At 57.7% G+C, this 22,095-nt stretch overlaps 5 protein-coding genes across 5 annotated transcripts; 1 reads left to right on the top strand and 4 right to left on the bottom strand.

The window, feature by feature from the left end:
* Nucleotides 1–937: 937 nt before the first annotated feature.
* On the top strand, nt 938–3,706 carry BJ171DRAFT_559310 (WD40-repeat-containing domain protein; the record flags this gene model as incomplete). Its single annotated transcript, XM_053113204.1, has 12 exons — nt 938–958; nt 1,054–1,085; nt 1,219–1,361; nt 1,588–1,844; nt 2,023–2,142; nt 2,295–2,414; nt 2,603–2,685; nt 2,779–2,815; nt 2,944–3,047; nt 3,292–3,307; nt 3,411–3,530; nt 3,641–3,706. The coding sequence occupies 12 exons, from the start codon at nt 938–940 to the stop codon at nt 3,704–3,706; spliced, it is 1,119 nt and encodes a 372-aa protein (XP_052963456.1).
* Nucleotides 3,707–3,892: 186 nt separating this feature from the next.
* Nucleotides 3,893–6,428, bottom strand: BJ171DRAFT_518501 (actin family). Its single transcript, XM_053112248.1, has 7 exons — nt 6,234–6,428; nt 5,524–5,926; nt 5,152–5,374; nt 5,000–5,063; nt 4,746–4,848; nt 4,435–4,610; nt 3,893–4,315 (listed from the first exon to the last, which is right to left on the bottom strand). The coding sequence occupies exons 1-7, from the start codon at nt 6,273–6,275 to the stop codon at nt 4,145–4,147; spliced, it is 1,182 nt and encodes a 393-aa protein (XP_052963455.1). The 5' UTR covers nt 6,276–6,428; the 3' UTR covers nt 3,893–4,144.
* Nucleotides 6,429–6,775: 347 nt separating this feature from the next.
* Nucleotides 6,776–9,106, bottom strand: BJ171DRAFT_601836 (G-protein subunit alpha 8; the record flags this gene model as incomplete). The annotated part of the gene is made up of 8 exons (XM_053115117.1): nt 8,828–9,106; nt 8,543–8,602; nt 8,239–8,393; nt 7,968–8,122; nt 7,671–7,799; nt 7,296–7,585; nt 7,099–7,148; nt 6,776–6,952 (listed from the first exon to the last, which is right to left on the bottom strand). Exons 1-8 carry the CDS (start codon nt 8,898–8,900, stop codon nt 6,776–6,778), a joined length of 1,089 nt encoding a protein of 362 aa, XP_052963454.1. The 5' UTR covers nt 8,901–9,106.
* Nucleotides 9,107–9,487: 381 nt separating this feature from the next.
* On the bottom strand, nt 9,488–18,513 carry BJ171DRAFT_445485 (uncharacterized protein). Its single transcript, XM_053108172.1, has 19 exons — nt 17,952–18,513; nt 17,290–17,758; nt 16,687–17,004; nt 16,192–16,540; nt 15,892–16,025; nt 15,676–15,726; nt 15,314–15,460; nt 14,833–15,138; nt 14,076–14,655; nt 13,625–13,885; nt 12,554–13,521; nt 12,169–12,310; nt 11,953–12,064; nt 11,497–11,746; nt 11,222–11,344; nt 10,918–11,058; nt 10,335–10,757; nt 10,104–10,220; nt 9,488–9,938 (listed from the first exon to the last, which is right to left on the bottom strand). The coding sequence occupies exons 1-19, from the start codon at nt 18,017–18,019 to the stop codon at nt 9,780–9,782; spliced, it is 5,118 nt and encodes a 1,705-aa protein (XP_052963453.1). The 5' UTR covers nt 18,020–18,513; the 3' UTR covers nt 9,488–9,779.
* Nucleotides 18,514–20,001: 1,488 nt separating this feature from the next.
* On the bottom strand, nt 20,002–21,275 carry BJ171DRAFT_214451 (uncharacterized protein). The gene has a single exon (XM_053106406.1). It carries the CDS (start codon nt 21,059–21,061, stop codon nt 20,159–20,161), a length of 903 nt encoding a protein of 300 aa, XP_052963452.1. The 5' UTR covers nt 21,062–21,275; the 3' UTR covers nt 20,002–20,158.
* Between the last annotated feature and the right edge of the window lie 820 nt (nt 21,276–22,095).

The raw sequence follows: 22,095 nt of genomic DNA, 5'->3' as shown, positions 1-22,095 counted from the left end.
GTTCATTCGGGTGGCTCCTATTTCAGATATGCGTCCAAGTCTCCGAGGCCATCGCGTGACCATCGCCATCGTCTCGCTCGCCGTGCCACTGCAACCGGTGTCCAACGGGCCGCTGTGCCGGAAAAATACGACTGCAGCCGTCGAGCGTCCTTGGCACATGGACTCGGCCGGGGAGTCGCCTCTTTCATGCCCAAATGAACCTCAATCTCTCCCCACCCCGCCGGCCGATCCGCTCAGCTCAAGTGCGGGAAGAGGCAGGCGAAGAATGCACAGGTGGCCTGCCACCGACATATGCAATGATTGGCGACGACGTCAGCGGCCGCTGCCCGAGCCTCAACCCCGACACCACAGTCCTGCCTCTCGCTTAGTTCGGCTCCGATGAAACTTGGATGCTGGCTTGCATCTCAGATGCCTCTGTTGGTCGACGGCGAATACGAATCCCGACACATCTCATTCTGGTCGCTGGGGAAGCGCTCTCAAACGCAGGGCGGGAAACACAAGCGGGGCAATATCCCATCCCAGATCCCACATCTACATTCCGCACCTCGAGCATTCTCCACTCAATTGCTTGGTACCAGCAAAAGTAAGCTGTGCGAGTTGTTGTTGCCATCGAATTCCTCCAAGGTGCTGATGGTAGAGCCTGCCACCACCGCTCAGTGAGAAATGGGGAGGCAGCATGTCGATCTCCCGGGGTCTGGGTAACTCTGCCAAAGAATGCCCCGATGAGCTCAGCAACCAACTCGAAAGTTCAGCAACAGCACGTTCTCGGAAGCACGACAGTTCTGGATATATCCCAGTTGGACGTATTCAGGAGAGATCCACTTATTTGCTGACGATGACCGGCCCGGGCGCAAATCTATCGTGCCCGCTCTTGTCCCACAGACCACACCGCCTGTCGCCCGCTTCTTCCACTCGCCTCTCGTGAAAAGATTCGCATATGGTGGAGAAGAAGGAAAAGGTATTCGTGGCTCTCAGCAGCCGTAGCCATCGTCGCGGTCGTTGCTCGACGGACGCCTCCGATGAGCCAACACTGGCAAATCTCCCAACACACAGGTCGATTCGGGGAGATGCTTGGGCGTTTTCAGGTATGCTACGGCACTTACTCGCGAATGCTCGCCGCTGAAAGGTTCGGGTACATTCGGGTTGCCCCGTCGGAGCGTCAGAGCATCAGAGCCACCGCTAAGCTTCAGTCGTTGGGTGCCATGACGAAACTCACAGATCACACGAAGGCACAGTGTATAGCTTGGATGTCTTCTGGAAGGGCGGGAGACCGCCTATGAAACGAGAGAGGATACGGCGGTCAAAAACCATGAGGGTGGAGCCTGGAACAGACGAAGATGGACTGATTGCTCTCGTGACGGGTAAGGCCCGCCAAGTGGCCTTGTGACTTGATGAGAGTGGGCAGCTTGAGACGATGCAAACCGTCATTCGGCTGAGTGCTACTTCGCTGTGCTGCTTGATTGTGCTATTGGGCCGTGCAGGCTTGCTCGGACGCATGCGCATCTGGATTGCATCGCTGCCGCGATCGCCCTTCGTGCTTGCCATGCCAAGACACGGCTCTAGCTCATATCCTGCGTTGCATCGCAGGATCCCACGATCAAACAATACTGGTGTGGGATGTCGCTCCTTCAACGGTCAACAAGAAAGATCTCGCCGTCAAAGTGACGCAAGCCAAGAAGCTGCGGGGCCACACCGCCGATGTATATGCCATGGAGATCGTGCCCGAGTTCAGTGAATACGTACCGCACTCACAGAACCAAATTGCTCAGTCGAAATACGATAAGCGAGTCGTCAACCTGGTTTCGGGTGGAGACTATACCGTTCGGACGTGGAACATTGGCGAAGTAGGCTCCGTCTCGGTGTCGGCGGCTTGCGTCGTAGTACTGCACCCCTCGGGTCAGCCGGCCCAGTGGCATCAGCAGCTTCGAGCATCTGCTTGCCGATCGATACAACAATCCCGACTCGCGAGGAAAGTTGCAAACCTGTGTCTAACCAGATGCTTCTCTCTGGTGCACTCACTAGTCCAACACCTGTCTACAAACGCTCCAAGGCCACCTGGGCTACGTGGCATGCCTGAAAGTCAAGGGAAAGCGGGCCTTCTCTGGATCGTGGGATACCACCGTGCGGTCATGGAATCTAGAGGTGCCTCTTCCGCCCGTCTATTGCGTTGTGGTTGTTGGTGGCCATCGGTCACGCATTGTCAGACTGCTATCGGATCAATGTTGCCAGTCGGGATCAAATGAGTACCTGCATGCCCAGGACTCACATCCAAACGGATCTGCCCTCCCCCCCAGACCGGCAAGGCCATGCACGTCTTCAAGGGACACAAAAACATCATCAACTGCATCGATGTCACCGACACAGACATCTTTAGCGGGAGCTGGGACATGTCCATCATCCAGTGGAGCCGTGCGGTACTTTTCCTCTGATTCGATGGCCAGAGTGGGGTACAGGGCAGTGAGGATATCCGCCGCTGAACTAGTTGGCTGTCCGAAGGCACTTTGTTTGTGAGCCGAAAGCACATGTTCTATGCAATCCAGGCCGCTATGCAGAGAGGGCATGCGTGTGGTCACTCCGTGAACTGACAATCCGCTGCACGCAGACTGGCGAGCCGGTCAATGTGTTTCAGGGACATACCGATGGCGTCCAGTGCCTCCAGGTGCATGACGAAAACATCATTACCGGGTATACCCAGCGCCGAATTTTGCCGCAGGATGTGCCCAGCTGGCGCCTTCGGCTCGCATATCCGACTACTGACTGCGGTTTTGATCGATGCAGATCCATGGATAAAACTGTTCGTGTCTGGAGCATAGCAGTAAGCCTCCTTCCTCATCCCGCACCCAGTGCTCGATCTAATAATGGTTGGAAAGAGGCCGGTTCAAGCGCCAGTGCCGCCTCTAAGGTCCTGACACATTTGCTTGGCAATGTCTCCCTCGCCGACAGACAACAAAAACAGTCAAGGTCCTGCGGGGACACCAAGGAGGAGTCGAGTGCCTGAGCGCGGTCAACAAACTATGCTTCACTGGATCATATGACAAAACAATCAGGTGGGGGCTGACGAGCCGGTGGCAGACACTTCCTGCGCTTTCCGATAAGCCCGCATTATCGAACTACTGGTCCGATTCGGCTCGACGCTGGTGTGCATCGGCGACCCCTCCGATGAAGGATGTTCGAGCACGAACAGTTGATTATATAGCTATCTGGATCGCAGTAACCATGAACTGACCCATTCCCGCTCTCTGATCCATCCCCGATGTTCGGCCTTTGCTCCTGAACGGAACTTTGCAACAGATGCTTCAATCTCGAGGTGGGTGCGGATGGCACATACCAAAGCCGACGAGTCCGTGTTCAGCCTCCCAACATATCGCTGACTCGATGCGCTTCGATGATTTCCCCTCCACCCCTCGCAGACTGGGGAGTGTCTGATGGTTTTTGAGGGACACACAGACGGAGTGTACTGCCTCAAGTTCTTCGAGGGTATTCTGTACAGCGGCTCTGGTGATCGGTCTATTCGGCTCTGGGATGCCCGGGTGAGCCATGCACCACGACTCCACCCATAGGCCGGCTCGCCTTGCGAGCAGCACACACGTCGGTACCTTCTCTCTGTCGTTGTGCTGACATCTCACCCTGCGTGTTTCAGGACCTGGTAGAACAAGCATCAAAGCCCTGGTGGAAGCGCCTGCTACGATGCTTTGGAATCAAATAGACAGCCCCCCCTCTGTATCATTTCGGGCGGTCAGACAACAGCCCGAGTAGTCTGCATACTCAGACAAGATCGTCTCTTCGATGGCGCCAATCCCAGTGGTCGCCCAATATACAACACACCCATGCCAGCTCCCCCTCCTCTACCCATCAAAGCAAGCCACGCGCTCCATCAGTACAAGGACGCTCATATCAAAAAGGCGGGTGATTTATTCGCAGAAGTGAGCGGCGCAGAGGGACGACGCTGTTGCTCGCGAGGCTGTCGAGTGATCCCCAACATGCGCCGGACACGGTGGCATATTCCTCTGGGATCGCCTGACCGTCTCGTACACGAACGAGTGATTGCCTGTCCAGAGGATATACCACGGCCGCCATGGTGCATGGGCAGACTGTGGGTCATATGTACCCCGGGAAGACACGCACACGATCGCCAGGAGCCTCTTTATCCACCGCGGGGACCGAGCTTGTCGAGCGCACGAATGCCCTTCTCTTCGTACTCGGCCTTGGTGATCCAGAAGGCGTCGTTCTTCTTCATGATTTCTCCCAAAACGGCACCGCCGAGGAAGACCATGTGCTTGCGTCTCGGGGGATCCTCGACACGGATCTTGAATTTCTGTAGAGCGATAACCACGGTCCAGCGAGTTTGGATGGTCAATTGTGTCCGTTGGCGCAAGTCGCACATGTTCGCCGCATTCGCCTCTCCGCTCATAGCCCCAAGACAATGTCACTTACGCTGAGGCGGCTTGCATCGCCCTTGAGGGTTTTGGCGAGGTAGAGCTGCTTGACCTCCTTCTCAAGGCGGCTCGGGAGACCCGGGTACATCGAGGTGCCGCCCGAAAGGACAATGTGCTTGTACAACTCGGAACGGATATCCAGATCGGCGGAGGAGATGCAGTTGTAGAGCATATCTGTTGCCGACGGGGCCGGCGTTCAAGTAGTTGGTTAGTTGGCCACAGGCCAGCCGGAACATCTGCCACTCAAATATGTGCCTGCGGATGCAGAAGCGGTTCGCCCAGGTGGGCTGGGGGTCAACATATCCTTACCGGCGATGCCCTCGCTCTCACAGTCGACCAGATGGGGCTGGAAGAGCGCCTCGGGAGCCTCGAATCGCTCGGATCCGACCTTGATAACACGTCCGTCGGGGAGCTGCGGTTGCGGGTCAGGGGCGACGGTCAGCATCGCCGATTTGCACACTCAGCGATGCGATTGAACCATCGTACGGCCAAGTCCAGTGCGACTAGAACGCAACGGTGCATTGTGCCAACATCGGTGCAGCCCAGAGCCAGCTGCAACTCACCGTGTACGACTCCATCAAGACAGTGGTTTCGGCCGCCAGCTTGGCTTCCAGCTGGAGATCGTATCTAGAGCCGATGCAAGACACCGGCGCATCAGTGGGTGGTTCCAGCACATCGCCCCATGTGTACGGATCGCTGGATATCGGCTGCTCACCCAATGTAGCAAACGGCTTCCTTCAGCTGTCTGACGGTCTCAAAGTCAGCCGTTCTGTTGAAGGCGTATCCTCTCAGCAGAAGCAGCTTGATCAGGTATCGAGTGATGTCGCGGCCGGCGACATCCAGGCGTCGCGTGAGGTTGGGAAGAGCATAGCCGTCGTAAACGGGGACGATGTGCGTGACACCGTCGCCAGAGTCAACCACGACGCCGGTCTGCAGTCCTGGAGCATGCAGAGGAGCGACAGAGCGTCAGGGTTTGGAGGGCGCGATCTCGGCCTGGGGGCGCCATTCCACTGCCGATGCATCCCACGCCGATGGTGCACTCGGTATCGCTGCAGGCAAGGCAGACTGGCGTCGCCTCGCACCATACCTTGAGCATAGAGCGTCAGGACAGCCTGGATGGCGATCCAGAGGCCGTTGAAGCCGTAGCGCTCAAACATAACCTCGGCCATCTTCTCGCGGTTCTTCTTGGGGTTCATGGCAGGCTCGGTCAGCAGGATCTTGTGATCCTTGTAGTCTGTGATGCCCAGCTTATCCTGGAAGGTGTAGGCCCAGAGATGGTACATATCCTCCCAGTTTCGAACGATGCCGTTTTCCATCGGATATGAGACCTGGAGGAGGTTCCGGACCTTGGCGGCCTCGTCTCCGACCATGATGTCCTTGAGCTCCGCAAGGTTGGACATTTGCTCCTCGGCTCGCAGAATGGGGCGGCCGACGATGGCCGGGAAGATGGCCTCGGGGAAGTTGGTTCCGGAGAAGCCGCATTTCACAAACTGCCAGCGCGAAAGGGGAGGGACGGAGGCATGGTTGCGCCGCAGATGCCGCAGATGCCGCAGATGCCGCAGGCGTCAGTGGAGAACAGGGAGCAGGGCCAGATGGTCCGCTTTATACGATGCAGTGCGCTGCGTGCGCTACGTGAGGGCCATCTCCCTCATCTGACCGATCTGCCCGACGTCTTTGGCGGAGGACATCGGGCTTGCGCAGGGCTCAGCCGATGCCATCCGAGCCAGCGTTGACGATGGCGTCGGCCAGGGCGAGCAGCAGCAGCCAGCAGGCGGCCGGCGCCGGACAACGACTTACGCCTGTTCCATTGTCGCAGATAATCACTTCCTTTTTGCTCATGTTGCCGTGCCTATCGGTCTGACCGGGGAGGGGGAAAGGACAGCGTCTGCTCAAGCGGGCGGCGGGCCAGCGAGAGAAAGAAGGCCAAGAGCCCCTTGCACGAACGGAGGGCCTGGCGCGGCTTACGTCAGCGGGCGAGGCGGCGACGCGTCCCGGTTTCGCGGGGTGGATGAGCGCCAAGACCGAGCCCGAACAGCAGCAAGCGACGGCCGGGGTGCTGCAGCCCATGTGGGCAGCGCTGCTCCGCGCACACGGCCAAAGACTTATCGGTCATGTAATATTATGACTAGAAAACATGTGCGATGCGGAGCGATTCTTGATGCCGGAACACGCTTGCGAGGATGAGCCGCTCGGGCACGAGGCAGACAGGGCGAGAGAGCAATTGGCAAGCAGGTCCGTGGGCGGCTGTGTTGATGGGAACGTGTGCGGGTGCGCAACATGACAGAGGACGATATCGGCCGTGATGTGCAGGGTTGGGACAAGGGCTGTGTGCACCACCACTACTTCTGGATAATGCCCTTCTGCTCCATATACTTCAGTGCCGAGTCGATCGTAGACTTGTTGTTGGTCTTCAGGTACACGATAAGCTCGTCCCACACCACCTTGACGTCCTTTTTGAATCGCGCCGCAATGTTGAAGACTTTGAGGCGGTCGGGTGATCCAGAGAGAATTTGCTCCTGAGGGGGGGGGAAGCAGCCGATGGCGTCAGGGCACAGCTCTCACAACATTGATGCAAGGCCAAGACGGCTCGGGTGGTTGTCTCCGCCGGTAGTCGGCGCTGGCCACCTTCCACACATCTCAGAGCCGACGGACTGCCACCTACTTTGAAGCGTTTCTCGATGAATGCTATGCAGTCCATAAGTTCGCCCGATCCTGTCGGTGTCCAGTCGCACGAGGCAATGTTACTTCCGCTGCAGTTCATCGCGTCAGCAGCCTTCCGCCGCCGGATTCGGCGGCCCTTGCTGGCCCAAAGCAAGTCAGCACTTGCTGGTTGCGACAGCGATTCAGGCCGGAACCCACCACTGTAATCCGAGAAGCACTCGCAGACGGTAATCGGGGTTTTCCGAATCTTGCTCTCAAAGAGATCCTTTTTGTTGAAGAGGAGGAATATTGGCATGCTCGAGAACAGAGGGTTGTTGACTGTTTGCTTGAACAGCGTCAGGCACTCCTTCATCCGGTTTTGGGTCTGATCCTCAAACAGCACGCTGTTGTATCCAGAGAGGTTGACAATGTACAATATCATGTTGCAGTCGTCCATCGTGTGAATCCACTTTCTTCGCTCGTTTCGCTGGCCACCAACGTCGATGAGTCTGGAAGGTGCAGATGGTGCCTGTCAGCCGGGAGAGGTGTGCAACAAACTCCGCATTCATATTCTCCCACGCAGACTACGCTTACGAGAAAGTCAGCGGGGCTATCTTGATTTCGGTTGTGATGATGCCCGTCGTCATCGTTCTCGCCATAACAGAGTCTTCTTCGGTAGGCTCAAAGTCATCCTGGCAGAAGCGCTCGATGTTGGAGAAGTAGCTGAACAAACACCATACGAGGCAACCAGGATGTGGATGGCAGAGAGGTCAGACGCATCGGAAGCATACTCGAGAGGCACAGGCATGTTCGCCCACGACAACACATAGCTCTGCTGGCGGGCCATTGACGCCCTTGCCTCTCCGAGTGTATCGGCGAGCGCGGACGTACAAATCTGCTGAATCCAGAATCCAAAACTCGTCTTTCTTCTCCCAAGTCTTCTGGATGGCGTCGTTCTTCCACAGCACCGAGATGGCATCGGCTACCGTGTCGATTTGATCTGACTCTCCGTCCTCCTCCATGGCAGCGAGGGCGTCGGATTTTGCCTGTATCAACCGCGGTCCCATTAGCGTTAGCATAGTCAGCAACCGGCGTTTCCCGGGCCACCGGCCACCGGCCCCAAACGCATGCCCTCTCTCTGTGGGGCGCCGCTTGATCCCACCTTGTCGGCCTCGCCGATATTGAAGCCAAACTTTTCTGCTTCTTCAATGAGGATTTTCATGCACTGGATCGAGTTCCGACGGAGACTCGCTACGATATCGGCAATCTCAGACTTGGACATGGCGATCTTGTTGATGGTTTTGATATGCTTGAGTACTGTTGATTTACCCGATTCACCCGATCCTGGACAAGCAAAGCCCCCCCCATCCCACGGGCCCGGATTCTTAAGCATAGGTACGATACGAGGCCGCACACATCCGGCATATCAAACGGCGCCAGTGTCGCAGCTGACATCGAGGCTGTACCTAGCAGCAAAATCTTGAACTTGAGTTTGGCCTCCATCTCGGAAAGCTTTAGCTGGGCATCTACGCCGTGGTCGAAAGCAGGAGTGAGAGAGGACTCTATCCAACAAGAGTATCGGCAAGGGTGCAAGCGGCGGCACGCTGAAACACGGGCATCTCACTCACAAAGCCGCCGTCCATCTCAGTTGCATACAGGCCATCCATCTCATTCGCAGGGATGCCCCAAAGCGCTCGCATCCTGTCCCCATGCACGGCTGCTGTTGGCGTTGACGGAGACGCAGGAATTACCGATCGATGCCTCGGCGACCTTGTTGGACGACTTTTCCTGGCCGCCGCCGGCCGGACAGCAGGCATTACCCATCGCGCGCTGGGAAGTATCTGCACGAAATCGCTATTGGGTTGCGGCCGGGGATGCGCTGGGAGGCGAACAGAGGAGCTGCCGGGAACAGACGTGGGACTCGGACGGCCGCACGGCTGAGAGGATACAAACAAGATGGCCAAGATGAAGAGGAAAGCCAGTCGTCAAAAAAAAAGATCCGATGCGACTCGCTCTCCTCTCCCTCTCGCCGGCCCCGGGGCAGAGCCTGATTCACTCACTACACAGGAACTGCCTGGCCTTGTGAGGCAGCCCGCACATCATCAATGCGATCAGAGACTGACGTCGACGGCTGCCAAGCTCACGCTTTTCGCCCAGCCAAAAAAAGCGAACCCTGCCCTTTCCACCATCGTGGGTCGATTGCAACGGAGAAATTGACGTCGTCCGCTACTGTATCCACGCGCCAGCTGAAACTCGGGACTGAGCGAATTTGCCGTGGCTCCTCTTGATGAAGATTCGCTCAATTGCGGTCCAGGCCTCAACGGCTGTCCCGGGGCACTATCGCTGCCACGGGAGGAAGAGAGGGAGGAGGGATGCCAGCGGCTTGCCATGAGCCGTGGTCGTGTTGAACGTGCGTTGGAGTCGGAGGGACTTGTATTGAAAACATGATGGGACGATCAAGATCAAGAGACCATGGGCAGTCCAGCGCAAGTCGATCTGGTCTGGGTCTACTACAGGCGGATCCTCTCTGGAAGGGGATGGAGAGTGGCTGGCCAACACAATCCAGCAAGTAATCGCATGTCTGAGGGACTCCTGGGAGACTCCAGGCGCAGCCGTCCGATGAAAGCCGGATGCAGGACCACCAAATCACCGAGGATCAATGGGGGTCACTCCAGAGCTGATTCGCGCTGCTTGGCCGATCTCCTAGTTGAATCGCTGTCTCTGGGCAATCTCGATCAACTCGTTGAGCTCGCCAGTCTCCTCGCACATGCTCCTGAAGACGCTACCGCCTTTGCGCTCGATCAGCTCGAGCGGTGTGCCCCACTCCTTGACCTTGCCGTGATCGAGGACGAGAATCTTGTCCTGAAGGAGTCGCCATGGCGATTTGCGGATGGGAGCGTCAGCACGAGCTCAAAGTGTTCCCAAAGCTACAGCGACGATGCCAGGCTCTGGAGGCTCCGCCCAATCCGGCGTATCTCGCAACAATTGTATCGCCCCGACCCGCGCCGCAGAAAATTCGTGACTTACGTAGTCCATGACAGTTCGCAGACGGTGGGCAATTGTCAGGATAGTTGCGTCCGACAGCTCAGCGCGGATGGTTTCTTGGATGCGTCGGTCAGTTTCGGTGTCAACGCTCGCCGTGGCCTGATTGTTGGAGCATCCCGATTCGCAGGGTGCGGTAACGAGACAAGGTCAGCTCGAGTTGGACAGGGCTGATGGACGCATCGCACAGAGAGTCGTCGGCCGCTGCATCTTTACCTCGTCCAGAATCACGATGCGGCTCTTCTTGGCCAGAGCACGAGCCAAACACAGTAGCTGCCTCTGGCCCTGCGAGATGTTGCCGCCGCCCTCCGTGATGGTGGTGTCGAGACTGAAGTTGAACTTGGCTTCTGGCTCAGGTGCATCGGTCGGCACCGGCGATTGCACTCGCGAGCCATGGGCTGACTCGGGGTCGACAAGGTGGGCGCGCTTGAGGGCCTCCCAGAGAACATCGTCCGTAAGCGTGCTGAAGGGATCGAGGTTGGTGCGGATGGTTCCAGCGAACAGGACGGGATCCTGCGGGATGATGGTGAGCGACGAGCGCAGGTCCGCGAGGCCAATCTTGCGAATGTCGACCCCATCGATGACGATCGTGCCCGAAACAGGCTCCATAAACCGGAAGAAAGCCAGCGAAAGTGTGGACTAGGAGGGGTGTAAACAGTCAGCAGTTAGCCGTCCGCTGCCTCGCTGCCTCGCTGTCTTGCTACCTCGCTGCCTCGCTACCTCGCTGCCTCGCTACCTCGCTGCCTCGCTACCGACATCCTGAGAGAATTCGCCGACTCATAGAAGTCAGCCAGCCTACCTTGCCAGCACCGGTGCGTCCGACGATTCCGACCTTCTCTTTGGCGCTGATCATCAGGTTGATGTCGTCCAAGACGGGAGGACCATCGACGGCATACTTCATAACCAAGTGTTGGATCGAGACGGCGCCGTGCTCGGGCCACTGTGAGGAAGCAAACCATGACCGACGAAGAGCCGGCCAGTCAGTCAGCCAGTCAGTCAGTCAGTCAGTCAGCCAGCCAGTTGGTCAGCCAGTCAGTCCGTGCGGAACGAGTGAGGCGACGACGACTCGAAGGTCTGCCGCAAGCACGACGAGCGATCCTTACCGAGGGGGACGTGCGGTTGTTGGGAATGATGGCAGGGGCTTCTTGGTCAATGACCATGTACTCCTGCAGCCGCTCCAGGCTGTTCATGGACATTTCCAAGCCGGCTTGCGCGCGCACCAGGTTCTGTAAAGAGCGGCGGGGGGGGGAGGTGGTGAGCATGAACCTGTATCGCTGATCGCGTCCACATCGCCGAAAATTCGTTGTGTTGACACCAGACCTCGACTCAGGCGGCCATGCACCATGCACCATGCACCATGCACCATGCTGGCACCTACCGTGAGTGCATCCGTCACTGTGAGTGCAAAGTTGAGACAGAGGCCCACGAGACTGGCATCGAGTCCGGCCGAGAGCACAGAGACACCCACAGCCAGCACAATCAGGGCAGCAACGCCTTGGATGCGCACCGCGAGCCACAAGTTGGAGATGGCCAGGAAGTAGTTGGCGCGGTTGAAGGCTTCGACTCGCGAGCTGAACTCTTTGCTGAATCGCACCTCGCTGCGGAACGAGCGGATGGTGGACACGCCGCTGTTGCCATGGCGGCAATAGTGGGTGCGAAAGCAGACGAGATGTTGGATGGACCAAGAAGATCGTGCGAGTCAGACCAGCAAAGTGACCTTACCGACTTGCTCTCTCTCCTACACGGTGCCATCTCCGAGGTGGACAGCAAGAGCACCGCAGCACATGACTAGCATACGCCGGGATGCTCGGGAAGGGTGCCGCTGGGGTCTCACCTGAGAGTCTCGCTAAAGTATGACATGATCGGCGACTTGGAGACCGAGTCCAGACGCTTCAGGCAGCGCGAGGTGCGGATGTAGTACTTGGCGATCTTGTAGTAGATGTAAACTAGGGAGAGTGGCCTGCATGCGTGAGTCTTTGAACCCCACAACCACTGTGCTCCAAAGCAACGACAGCGATAGTTCACGATGCGGCCAGGATGGATACACTACCGATAGGAATCAGAGATATGAAGATGCTTGGAATGGCGAGTCCGACGGCCACCAAGACACAGAAGAGATAGACGACGTAAAACATGACGCCGCCTGTCCAGAGACTGAGCTCAACGTCAACCGACACCATGTCCTTGGTGAACTGGAAAGACACACGGCAACCGGGATCCGTCAGATCGACAGACGCGCAATCACGAGAGCGGCGGTCCAAGAAGAGCAGAAGCGAGCCCATGTGTCAGTCATGTGTCGATCGGCCGTGTGTCGGTGTGTCGACTTTGCGGAAATGTCAGGGACCATCCGGATCGCTGGCGATCTCGGGGCACTCCTGGGCAACTGCGCCGATCAACAGACTCTCCACACCGATAGATATCCAATAGTGGCTTACGCGGTTCAGGATGCGGCCGATCGGGGTGACTTCAAAGAATCGAATCGGAGCCTTGAGGATCCTGAGCAGCAGCAAGTGGTGCAGGGTTCGCGAGGCCTTGATCTGGGCCCAGTAGTGGAGCGCCAGGCGGCAGGTGATCGCAAACATGGTTGTGACGCCGATCAAGAAGTAGCCGATCAGATAAAAGTCCAGGTTTTCAATGGGCCTGAACGACCCGACCGAGGCGAGACTGGCGCTGGCGCTGGTGATAGTGGCTCGGTTGGAGAGAACAAAGGCCTGAGCCCGGGACAGGAACGACGACAGAGCGTGCGAGCTCTCGTCCATGTCCAAGAATGGCACCGGCAGAGCCGAGGCTGCCGAAGAGAGCGCGGAGAAGGACTCGTTCGTGTAGGCCTCGCTCCACCAGCGCACCCAAACGTCCTGGAAGACGCCAGAAGCCTGGTTGGCAAAGTAGCCCAACATGAGAATGGCAAAGACAACGTATCCACCCGAAACTCGGAAGTACAGCTTGTAGACCGAATAGTCGACCTTGCCGATGGCAACCTCTTCTTCGTTGGTCAGCTTGGACTTTGTCTGTCGCTCCTTGTCGGCGCTGATGGTGTCCAGGGTCTCGGCAGGGCTCTCGAAGCGGTGCTCGGTGTACTGGAACGCCAGCCAGGCCTCGCGCTCCGAAAGCACGGCGGTCTTCAGCTCCAAGAGACTGTCGAGGAAGGGGTTGGCTTGACTGGGGATGTGGCTGAGGATCTGCTCGACGGTTCCCTGGATCTCCACTCTGCCTTCATTCAGAATGACCACATGGTCTGCACCGGGAATCGCCAGGCCGATGGCGTTGGTGACCAGGATTCGCGTGCGGCCCCTCAGCAAGCCCATGATGCAGTGCAGATAGAGGTGGCGCGCGGTCGGGGCATCGACGGCCGAGAGCGGATCGTCCATGACGATGACGGGTGAGCTGCTGTAGGCGGCACGGGCTGTGGGGATGTGTGCGATTAGCGACTCGTGCAGTTGACGGTGCTTCCCGATAGAGCGACGCCGCTGTCTCGTTCTCGACACTGGCCCAAAGTCGCTGCTTACCCAGTGCAATTCTCTGCTTTTGGCCGCCGCTCAGGTTGATGCCCTTTTCTCCGACTTCGGTCATGTCGCCGCCCTCGAGAATCTCAAAGTCCTTGACCAGACTGCAGGCGTGGATAACCCGGCGGTACTTTTCGGCATCCCAAGGCTCGCCAAAAGTGATGTTGTCTCGGATGGTGGCATTCATGAGCCAGGCTTGCTGGGCCACGTAGGCGACGGGGGTCTGCGCGGGCAACTTGCGGACGCCATGCACGCGATGCATCTCTGTGAATAGTTTGGTGTTCGGGGGGGAGGAGGGGAGGGGAGAGTCGAGAGCGGGAGAGCGGGAGATCTAGTGTTAGCTGAGTAAAGCCCGTCGCGAGAGAAACCCAGATCGATCCCAGCCACATTCGGCACACAGCAACATCCAGTGGTATCGAGCAAACTGCAGAGGTCCAGCGCTCAGACTACGCACCACCCAAGAGAGCCAAGATGGTGGATGTTTTGCCACATCCAGTCGGGCCACAGACTACCGAGAGCTTGTCGTGCGGGAACTCAATGTTGATGTCAACAAGCTCAAAGCACGGAGGAGATGCAGTCACCGGAGCAGCCACCACACCGCGCAGGCGGTTCCAGAACTCTTTGATTCCAAACCACTTGGAAGCAGTAGTAGCAGCCGCTGCAGAGCCTGGTCCGGCGCTCTGCGACGCAGGTGCGCCGAGCGGACGCCAGGTGAAGCGCGCATCATGTCTGAGCGCAATCGAGGGTCGTTCATGGCCATGGCTGTGGTCCGGATCAAACTCACTGCGGTACTTCTCGAGCTCCTCCTCGCCCAAAAAGTCGCGGATGCGTTTCCACGAGACCCAGCTGTCCATCAACAGGATGATCATGTCTGGTAGTTGCTGAAGCGGAATCTGCAGCAACTTGAAGAGCGACAGGGCCGTGAACGCGATCGTGGCCGTGAGCTCCTGGCCAGCGATCTTGGTGAAGGCGATAAAAGTCACAAGCGACACACTGAGGGGCGCCGAGTACCAGACCACACGATAGAGGATATTCTGAAAAGAAAGCGTGTGTATGAGCGTAAGCAGCAGGGAGGGCAAAATCGCGAATGCGATGCAGCAAGCACCACAGCTGAACGCTGCAGAATGCTGTCTCACCGTCCATGCCCAGCACATCCTCAATGCCCCGCCATCGGGATATGATCCAGCGTCCAGCTGTCGGCTCCGACTCACCATAACTCCAAGCTTCCATCGATTGCGCATCTCATTCTCGCGCAGGGCCGTGATCTTGTCCTCAAACTGCTTCTCCCAGGCAAAGAATTTGATAATGCGGATGCCCTGCAGCATTTCGTTGACGGCGTTGGAGCGCACATCATTGCTGTTCATGAGCGTCGTCATGATGTTCTTGAAGTAGTATGTGATCGGGGCTCCACCACACATCAAGACGACCATGGCGCCCAGGCCCGCCAGAGACGACCAGCCAAGGAGCTGATACAGCGCAACGACGCAGACGACGAGTTGGATTGCAGCAATAATCGGCTGTGGCAGACCCCGTCCGAAAGAAGGTAAGGCGATTCACGAGTGTCAGCTTATCGGAGCGACGGCAGTGCTTGATTGGGCGATACCGAGGCAGTGTCATTGTCGGAGGTGGGGAGGAGTGATTTCATTCCACCCCCTTCTCCAACCAAGCCGATACGCGAGAAACCATACATACCATCGAGACGAATCCGAGGTAGTCTCCAATCTTGCTGGCATCGACAGCAAGCAGGTTGACGATCTTGCCGACAGTGGTAGCTGCGGAGGTTTTGCCGGTGACATCATCGACGCTCATACGCGGGACACGATGCAGTGCTTTTTGGTACTGAAAGTGAGAGTGAGAGTGAGAGTGAGGCGGGAATACAGTGAGCGAGTCGCTTGCCACCTTGGCGGCATGTAGGCAGCAGGTAGCAATCGACAGCGCTATCTGTGTTGTGCTGAAGAATGCAAGGCCAGCAGCACACGATGCAAATTATAGGACCTCCCTCTCTCCCCCCTTCTACTGCTGCTTCTGCTGAACTCGAGACTGGGACTACATACAACCAAGCCTGTCAAGACGTTGCGGAGTCGGATTCCAACTTGTCGCGCGATCTGGGTTTGTGGAATACAGCAACACGGTAAATATGAGTGTAGCTGCGGCTCGATATGGAACCGAATACTATTGAGAGAACAGGAGGAGTACTGGCAGGTAAACTCGCACGGGATTGACATCAAGCCTCCGTTCTCCACTCCCCCCCTCCTCCAGGGCCTCCTTACCAACTGGGCACGGCTATCGAGGAGGATACGGATCACGGTGAAGGCAAAGAGGGTGCCGACGTAGAAGAACGGCAGCCAGTCTGGGCAGTTGCCATTCTGGAGACAGTTGAGAATGCGATTGAGGAAGAAGGGTCCTGTGTTGGCGACCGAGCAAAATGGGATCTGTGAGTGATCCAGATCCGAGGAGTTCTGCCAAGGCTGTTTGCATCTCCAAGCATAGGTGTGCAGCCTCATTTCTGCACACATTCGCCCCCCTCCTCTCTCGTTTCTTCATCGACCCACTGCATTCCTCCAGCGTACCCGCAAAAAACAAGATGGATGACCCAACGATAAACAAGAACTGGGTGATCAGCTGCTTGCGCACAATCTTCCACATGATGGAGAAGAACGGCACAGGGGCATCATCGTCCAGCTCCTCGTCCTCGTTGGGGGCCTCCATGAAGTCATACGATGCCGTCGCGTGGAGGCGGTTGGTCAGGCGGATGCGGCTGTACTCTGCCATAACGTCGTCGATGGTTTCTGCAGGACGCAAGGCCCAGATATCCGAGGCTTCCACAGTGCGCTCCGAGCCCTGCTTCATGATCGGATTGAACCAGGCAAAGGTGTATCGGGAGAGCATGCCGGCGGTAGCCTCAAGGGATTGGAAGCGCTGTTGGGCAGTACATGTAAGGGGAGGGAAGATGCTCCTGGTGAGCCCGGACGTTCACGATAGCGGCCATCTCCAACCCAGATCACCACAGCACAGCACAACACAGTCGAACGAGACACGATCCGATCCAACCTGCACAAGCCTACCTTGCGGTCCTTGGGATCGTACATATACACGTCCCTGACCTTGGTTCCGATAATGACCCAGAGGGCATCGACGGTCCACAGGGCTTTGAGGGCCAGCTCAGCCACAACAAGAACGTAGACAAACTGGCTGATGGCATTGGTGTTGTGGGCAGGAGCGAGCCGAGTCCTTTCGAGCCACAGGATCGAGACCGAGAAGACGCCGTTCAGGAACAGGCTGATCAGCAAGGGGCGGATGCTGGCTTTGATGTGTTCTTGGCGGTAGGCAGGACCAGAGGGCTCGGGCTGTCGAGCCACATGGAACAGCAGGGTGACCGAGAGCTGCAGGCGGAAATGATCATCGGGAACGCAACAGACGGGATCAGTGGACCGAGTGACCGGCGCTGTAGATACCCCGGCCGGAGGAGCGGCACGATTGCATGTTTCGACAAAGAATGCCGTATGCCGATGCGGTGCATATTTGTGGTGAATATTTGCGGTGCATATCTGTGGTGCATATTTGCGGTGCATTTTCCTTGTCGCCAGCTCATGATCGTGTTGGGCGAGGCCGGCGGGGATAACGATACGCAGCTGGGCAGACAGGATAGCCCGACAAGAGCATCTTACCGAGTAGAGCAGAGGCAGGAACGGTCCCAGGGCCGAGGCGACGGTTTGCAAAAGACCATAGTACCCTGCTCCGCTGTCGTCGCTACTGCCGCCGTCGTCGTTCCGAAGATACAGGTGAAAGAACGACACCCAAGACCACTGGAAGTCGACCACGACAGCAAGCAGGAGCAGCAGCATTCCGATCCAGTATCCGTACGTTGCGCTGGTGTCGAGCTCGTTGTCGGGCTGGGTGTCGGTGGAGGCCTCGGGGACGACCCACTCCTCAGGGGCCAAATCGATGTCGTCGACGGGGCTGCCCACGAGCTGGGGCGACTCTTGGTCGTGGAGGATCTCAGTGACGATCGTTGGGACGGCGTCGTAGCCAAAGCCATGGGCGAAGCGGCGCTTGGACTTGAGCCGCCATACCGCAGCGAGATATGGCAAGGATGTGGCCCAGAGAATGGCCAGGGCGATCAGATACAGGGCGTTGCTGCAGGGTGGAATCGGACGGGAGGGAGAGAGGAGCTTGGTTAGAGACATTTGACCACGACAGGAGAATAGACCCTCGAGCCGAGATTGCTGCAGTGGGGGGGGTGTATCTGGTTGGATCGACGCAGGACACCAGCAAGCCCAGCGACGACAGCTGGGATGCAGCCATGGAAGGCACTGAGAACACAACTCACGTCGAAGGCAGGCACTCGGGATCGAGCGGATGCTGATAGCATTCCCCAGCACCAGCAGGCGAGGACATGGCAGGCAGCAGATCCAGATGCTAGCGGGCCAAGCGAGGAGGAAAGGCGGCTTGGAGCGGGCTGGAAAGGGGGGGAGGCGAGTTTGGGGGAAAGGTGGCGAGGTCCACAGCAACGGAGAAAAGCGTCGGAGGCGCCAGAGACGATCGGTGCCGCTCTTGCGACGATGCACGAGTCCTTGCCGATGGAAGGCGGGGACGGTGATTCGGATTATAAGTCCGGATCAAGCCCGATCGAGGTTTCGGGGGGGGGAGGTGGAGATGGAATAGACGGAGAAAGAACCGGGCAAGAGGAGGGATGGGGTGTTTGCTGGGCAGCAGCCACCAAGCCGATGTTCCCATGTCTGGAGCACCCGGGAAGATCCGGCTGGCCAAGGGCATGGCCAATGAGGCTGTCGGAGGCGGTCGCGACCAGGGGGGCAGACCAGGCATCATGCGGATGCCGAACAAGCACGGCACAGGCCTCCCCACGGCGAAAGATCGAGTCGCTGCGGATGGTCGCCAAGGAGATGCCCAACGAGACTCGGGCTGTGCCGGAATTAGACAGATCGATAGAGCCTGCAAGATCGAGTGATGACAAATCTGGCGCAACGAAACCCTCATTCTGGGGGTGGATGGATGGTGACTTTTCTCTGCTGAACACTCACGATGACCCGGGTGCCCGCAGAAGCATGGCAAGAGAAATGTGTGCAAGCAGCTCGCTCGACCCGATCAACTTGATGTCAGCATCAGAGAGTGGCTGATGTGAAGGAACGCAAATGGGCATCATTCTGTATATTGACAAAGATGAATCGCTCCTCCCACCATCCTTGGGGGGGGGAGAGTTCCAACAAACGAGAGCGAGGGAGGGAATGCCGTTGCTGGAGAAAGGAGGTCCAAGTCGCAAAGGAAAGCATCCAAGCAGCGGCGATGAGGTCCAGCGGATAGAGTCGTTGTCGTTGTCCAAGGTCGGGTGAGAGCGGCCGGTCCCCGCAAGCGAGAAGCCCGCTGGGTCGAATGGATGAGGTGGTGCTTGGTTGGAGAGGCGAAAACGTGCCCCCCCAGGAAAGGAGTGTGTACAATGGACGGTTACCGGCATTCAGGAAACGTGCCATCGAGCCGGATCTTGATCAGTCGATCGGTCATCGGTCGGATACATTGCCGATCTGAGGCGCCGAGCGGTGCAAATGGGGTACAATGTACCAGACACCTGGATACATGCGATCGGGCGAACGAATGAGGTGTCCGCGGGTCCAACGAGAGAGCTTGCCAAGACTCGGACATGGCCAGATATGAGATAGAATGAGATTTGGAGATGGCCAGCCGAACAAGACAGTCAGAATTGGGTGATGGCCAGGCGAGGAGCTGGCTTCAGCGTGTTCAGTTCATTTCCGTAGCGAGAGGGGGGTTGGAAGAGGAAGGCGTTGACAGATATGGCAGATGCAAGAATAGCGATGGATTTGGGTATGGAAAGCGGTGAAGTTATATATACAGTGCGTGAATGCAAGTGCTGGCGGGCCAGGGGGCCGGATGAATAAAGTCGAATGGAGCGAATGAAGTAGCATGCAGAAGCGGGCAGAATAGGGAAAGGCACTGCTGGAAGTCAAGCGTGGTTGGGCGAGCGGAGGCGAGGGGATGGTATTGCCAAGGGTGCGGGTCGGAACGGCAGACGGTATCGCAAGTGAATGGAGTGGAGGAGAGCTTTCACAGTGGATGCTGGAGAATGCAGGGCAAACCACAGGGCCGATAATGGAGCAATTCGGGGGATAACGAAACCATAACGGTGGGAATAAGGTGCAAGAGAGAAAGGGAATGCCTTGGGGGCAACGGGTGGATCTCAAAGGGAGCATGCTTAACGGGGAAAGGGATGGGCAGAGAGGAAAACGCAGTGCGTGCAAATTACTGAAGGACAAAAATTACCAAGGAGGATAAAGGTGGATCGCAAGAAATAATGCTTGAGATCCAAATGCGAATTGGGGGGAGGGCACATCGAGTCGCTGAACAATGGCGGAATCGGCATGTTGCAGGAAAGATGGCCCTGGCTGGATGTGGTCGACCGAGAGAGAGAGAGAGAGAGAGATGGCGTCCGGATTATGAGAGCAGTTCATATGAAGAACGATGCCATCTGGGCTCGATCCATCCAGGGATTGAGGCTGGGAGAGCTCACTCGGCGTCGCCGGCAATGCAGGAGGTTCGAGGCGAGGTCGATATTGGGAGAGGAGCTCTGGAATCGGCCGAATCGCGGTGGAGGATGCGAGTATGGTATTCCTGGCGCAGCTCGTGGATGACGACGAGCCAGCTATCGTAGGTGCTCGGGCGGATGTGGAGGGTGTACTGGATAGCGGCGAGAAACTTGCGCTCCATCTCGTTGAGGACCGGCAGAGGCATGTCGAAGATGCGGGACCACGAGTCGTTCGAATAGCGCTGGTCGTTGTGGAACTTTTGGGCCAGAATGAGGGCGATGCGGAAGATGGACAGGAGCTGGTTGGGGAGGATCTCGAGCTCGTCCTGGGAGTTGGATGAGGGACAGAGGCTGGTCTGGCTATCGGATCCGGGCAAGGACGGCGACGGAGAGATGGAGCCAGAGATGGAGGCAGATGTGCTGTTGCGGCTAGGAGGACGCTGGGCCAGGCTCTGCTGGTGCTGCAGGCGGGTCATCTTGCAGAACTGGGCGGCATAAAAGTAGGCCAGCGAAAACAACGGCCGGAGCTTGGGATACTGGGCCAGCATGTTGAAGAGCGTGCGCGAGAACTGCTGGAACTGATCGAGATGCGGGAGCGAGACAATCTCGCTTCGGGAGCGAGCCGGGCGGACCGTCGGGGTGTAGGCGATCCGGAAGAGGACAAAGGTGGCAAAGTCGGCGTGGGCCTTGAGGATGCCGAGCGAGACGGGCGATGGGCTCCTGTTGGTGGGGTAGGTACGGGCCGGAATGGTGTTTGGGATGGCCTTGGTCTTGGGCGAGACATGGGTGAGGCTGGAGCAGACCGAGGATGGGTCGGCAGAGACGGCCTTGCGAGAGTGAGCTCGCATGCGAGGCTGAACAAAGTAACTTCTGGAGCAGCCCATTTGGGACGATGGCGAGGTAGGTGGATCCAGGTCGAGGTGCGAGCTAAGAGGTGTGCAGTAGAAGCGATTCGATGCGATTCGATGCGATTCGATGCGATTCGATGCGGGTGGGTGGGTGCGATTCGAGCTGAGGCGATTCGGGCTGGGCGGCGCGGCAAGAGGAGGGTATGCGGACCAAGGCGGATGAGAGTCAAGTGTGGCTGCTGAAGCGCTGGGTCTCCGTGGGGTTTATCATCTGGCCGCGAGGGCCAAAGGCATATTTATAAGAACGTCATGAGCATGGGCCGCGTGATGGAGCCAAGCGCAGAAAAAAAAATCGGGTGTATGGAGCGGTGGCGGTGAAGGACAAGGCCGGTCCAGTCAGCGGCGTGACACGCAGCGGCAATGGGCGAGATGTGCAGTTTGATGGATGGATGTGATTGTGATATGCGATTGTGATATGCGATTGTGATTTGCGATTGTGATTTGTGATTGTGATTTACACTTTTACTTTTTTTTTCTCTCTCTCGCTTGAGTGCTGTGCTCGGAGGGGTTGCCCGATGCCAAGGGAGGGTGGGGTCGCTCCAGAAGCCGCAGATCGGCGCCGATCTAGAGGGTTCGAAACTCGGTCTCGCTTGGATATCGTATCGTCTCGCTTGAATGTCGTATCGTCTCGCTTGAATGTCGTATCGTATCGCTTGGATGTCGTATCGTATCGACTCCCGCTTGTTCGCATCCACTCACCCACCCGCTCTCACGGGGCCATCTCGGTCTGTCCCCGCAGGCCGGCAGATTCTCCTCCCTCGCCAAGGCCGCCGTGGAGAGTCCTCCCCGTGCGCCTCTGTCACATCACTTGATCTCTCCCACCGCTCTCGCTCCACCCTTCTCGCTTGTCCATACCGCTGCCGCTCGCCCCGCACGGCCTTGATGCCTTCTGTGCCTGGCCGTTCCAGGTCCTATCCGTTTTCGCAGCCGGGCCGGAACTGGTCTGCCGCTCGGTGGTTTAACCGGCGGGTCGGCTGGTCCCAGGGCCGTTCGGGAAAACGGCACATCGC

Source organism: Polychytrium aggregatum (genome assembly GCF_025602895.1).
Source record: "Polychytrium aggregatum strain JEL109 chromosome Unknown BJ171scaffold_40, whole genome shotgun sequence".
Classification (NCBI taxonomy): domain Eukaryota; kingdom Fungi; phylum Chytridiomycota; class Chytridiomycetes; order Polychytriales; genus Polychytrium; species Polychytrium aggregatum.
This window is presented reverse-complemented; position numbering and strand designations above follow the sequence as displayed.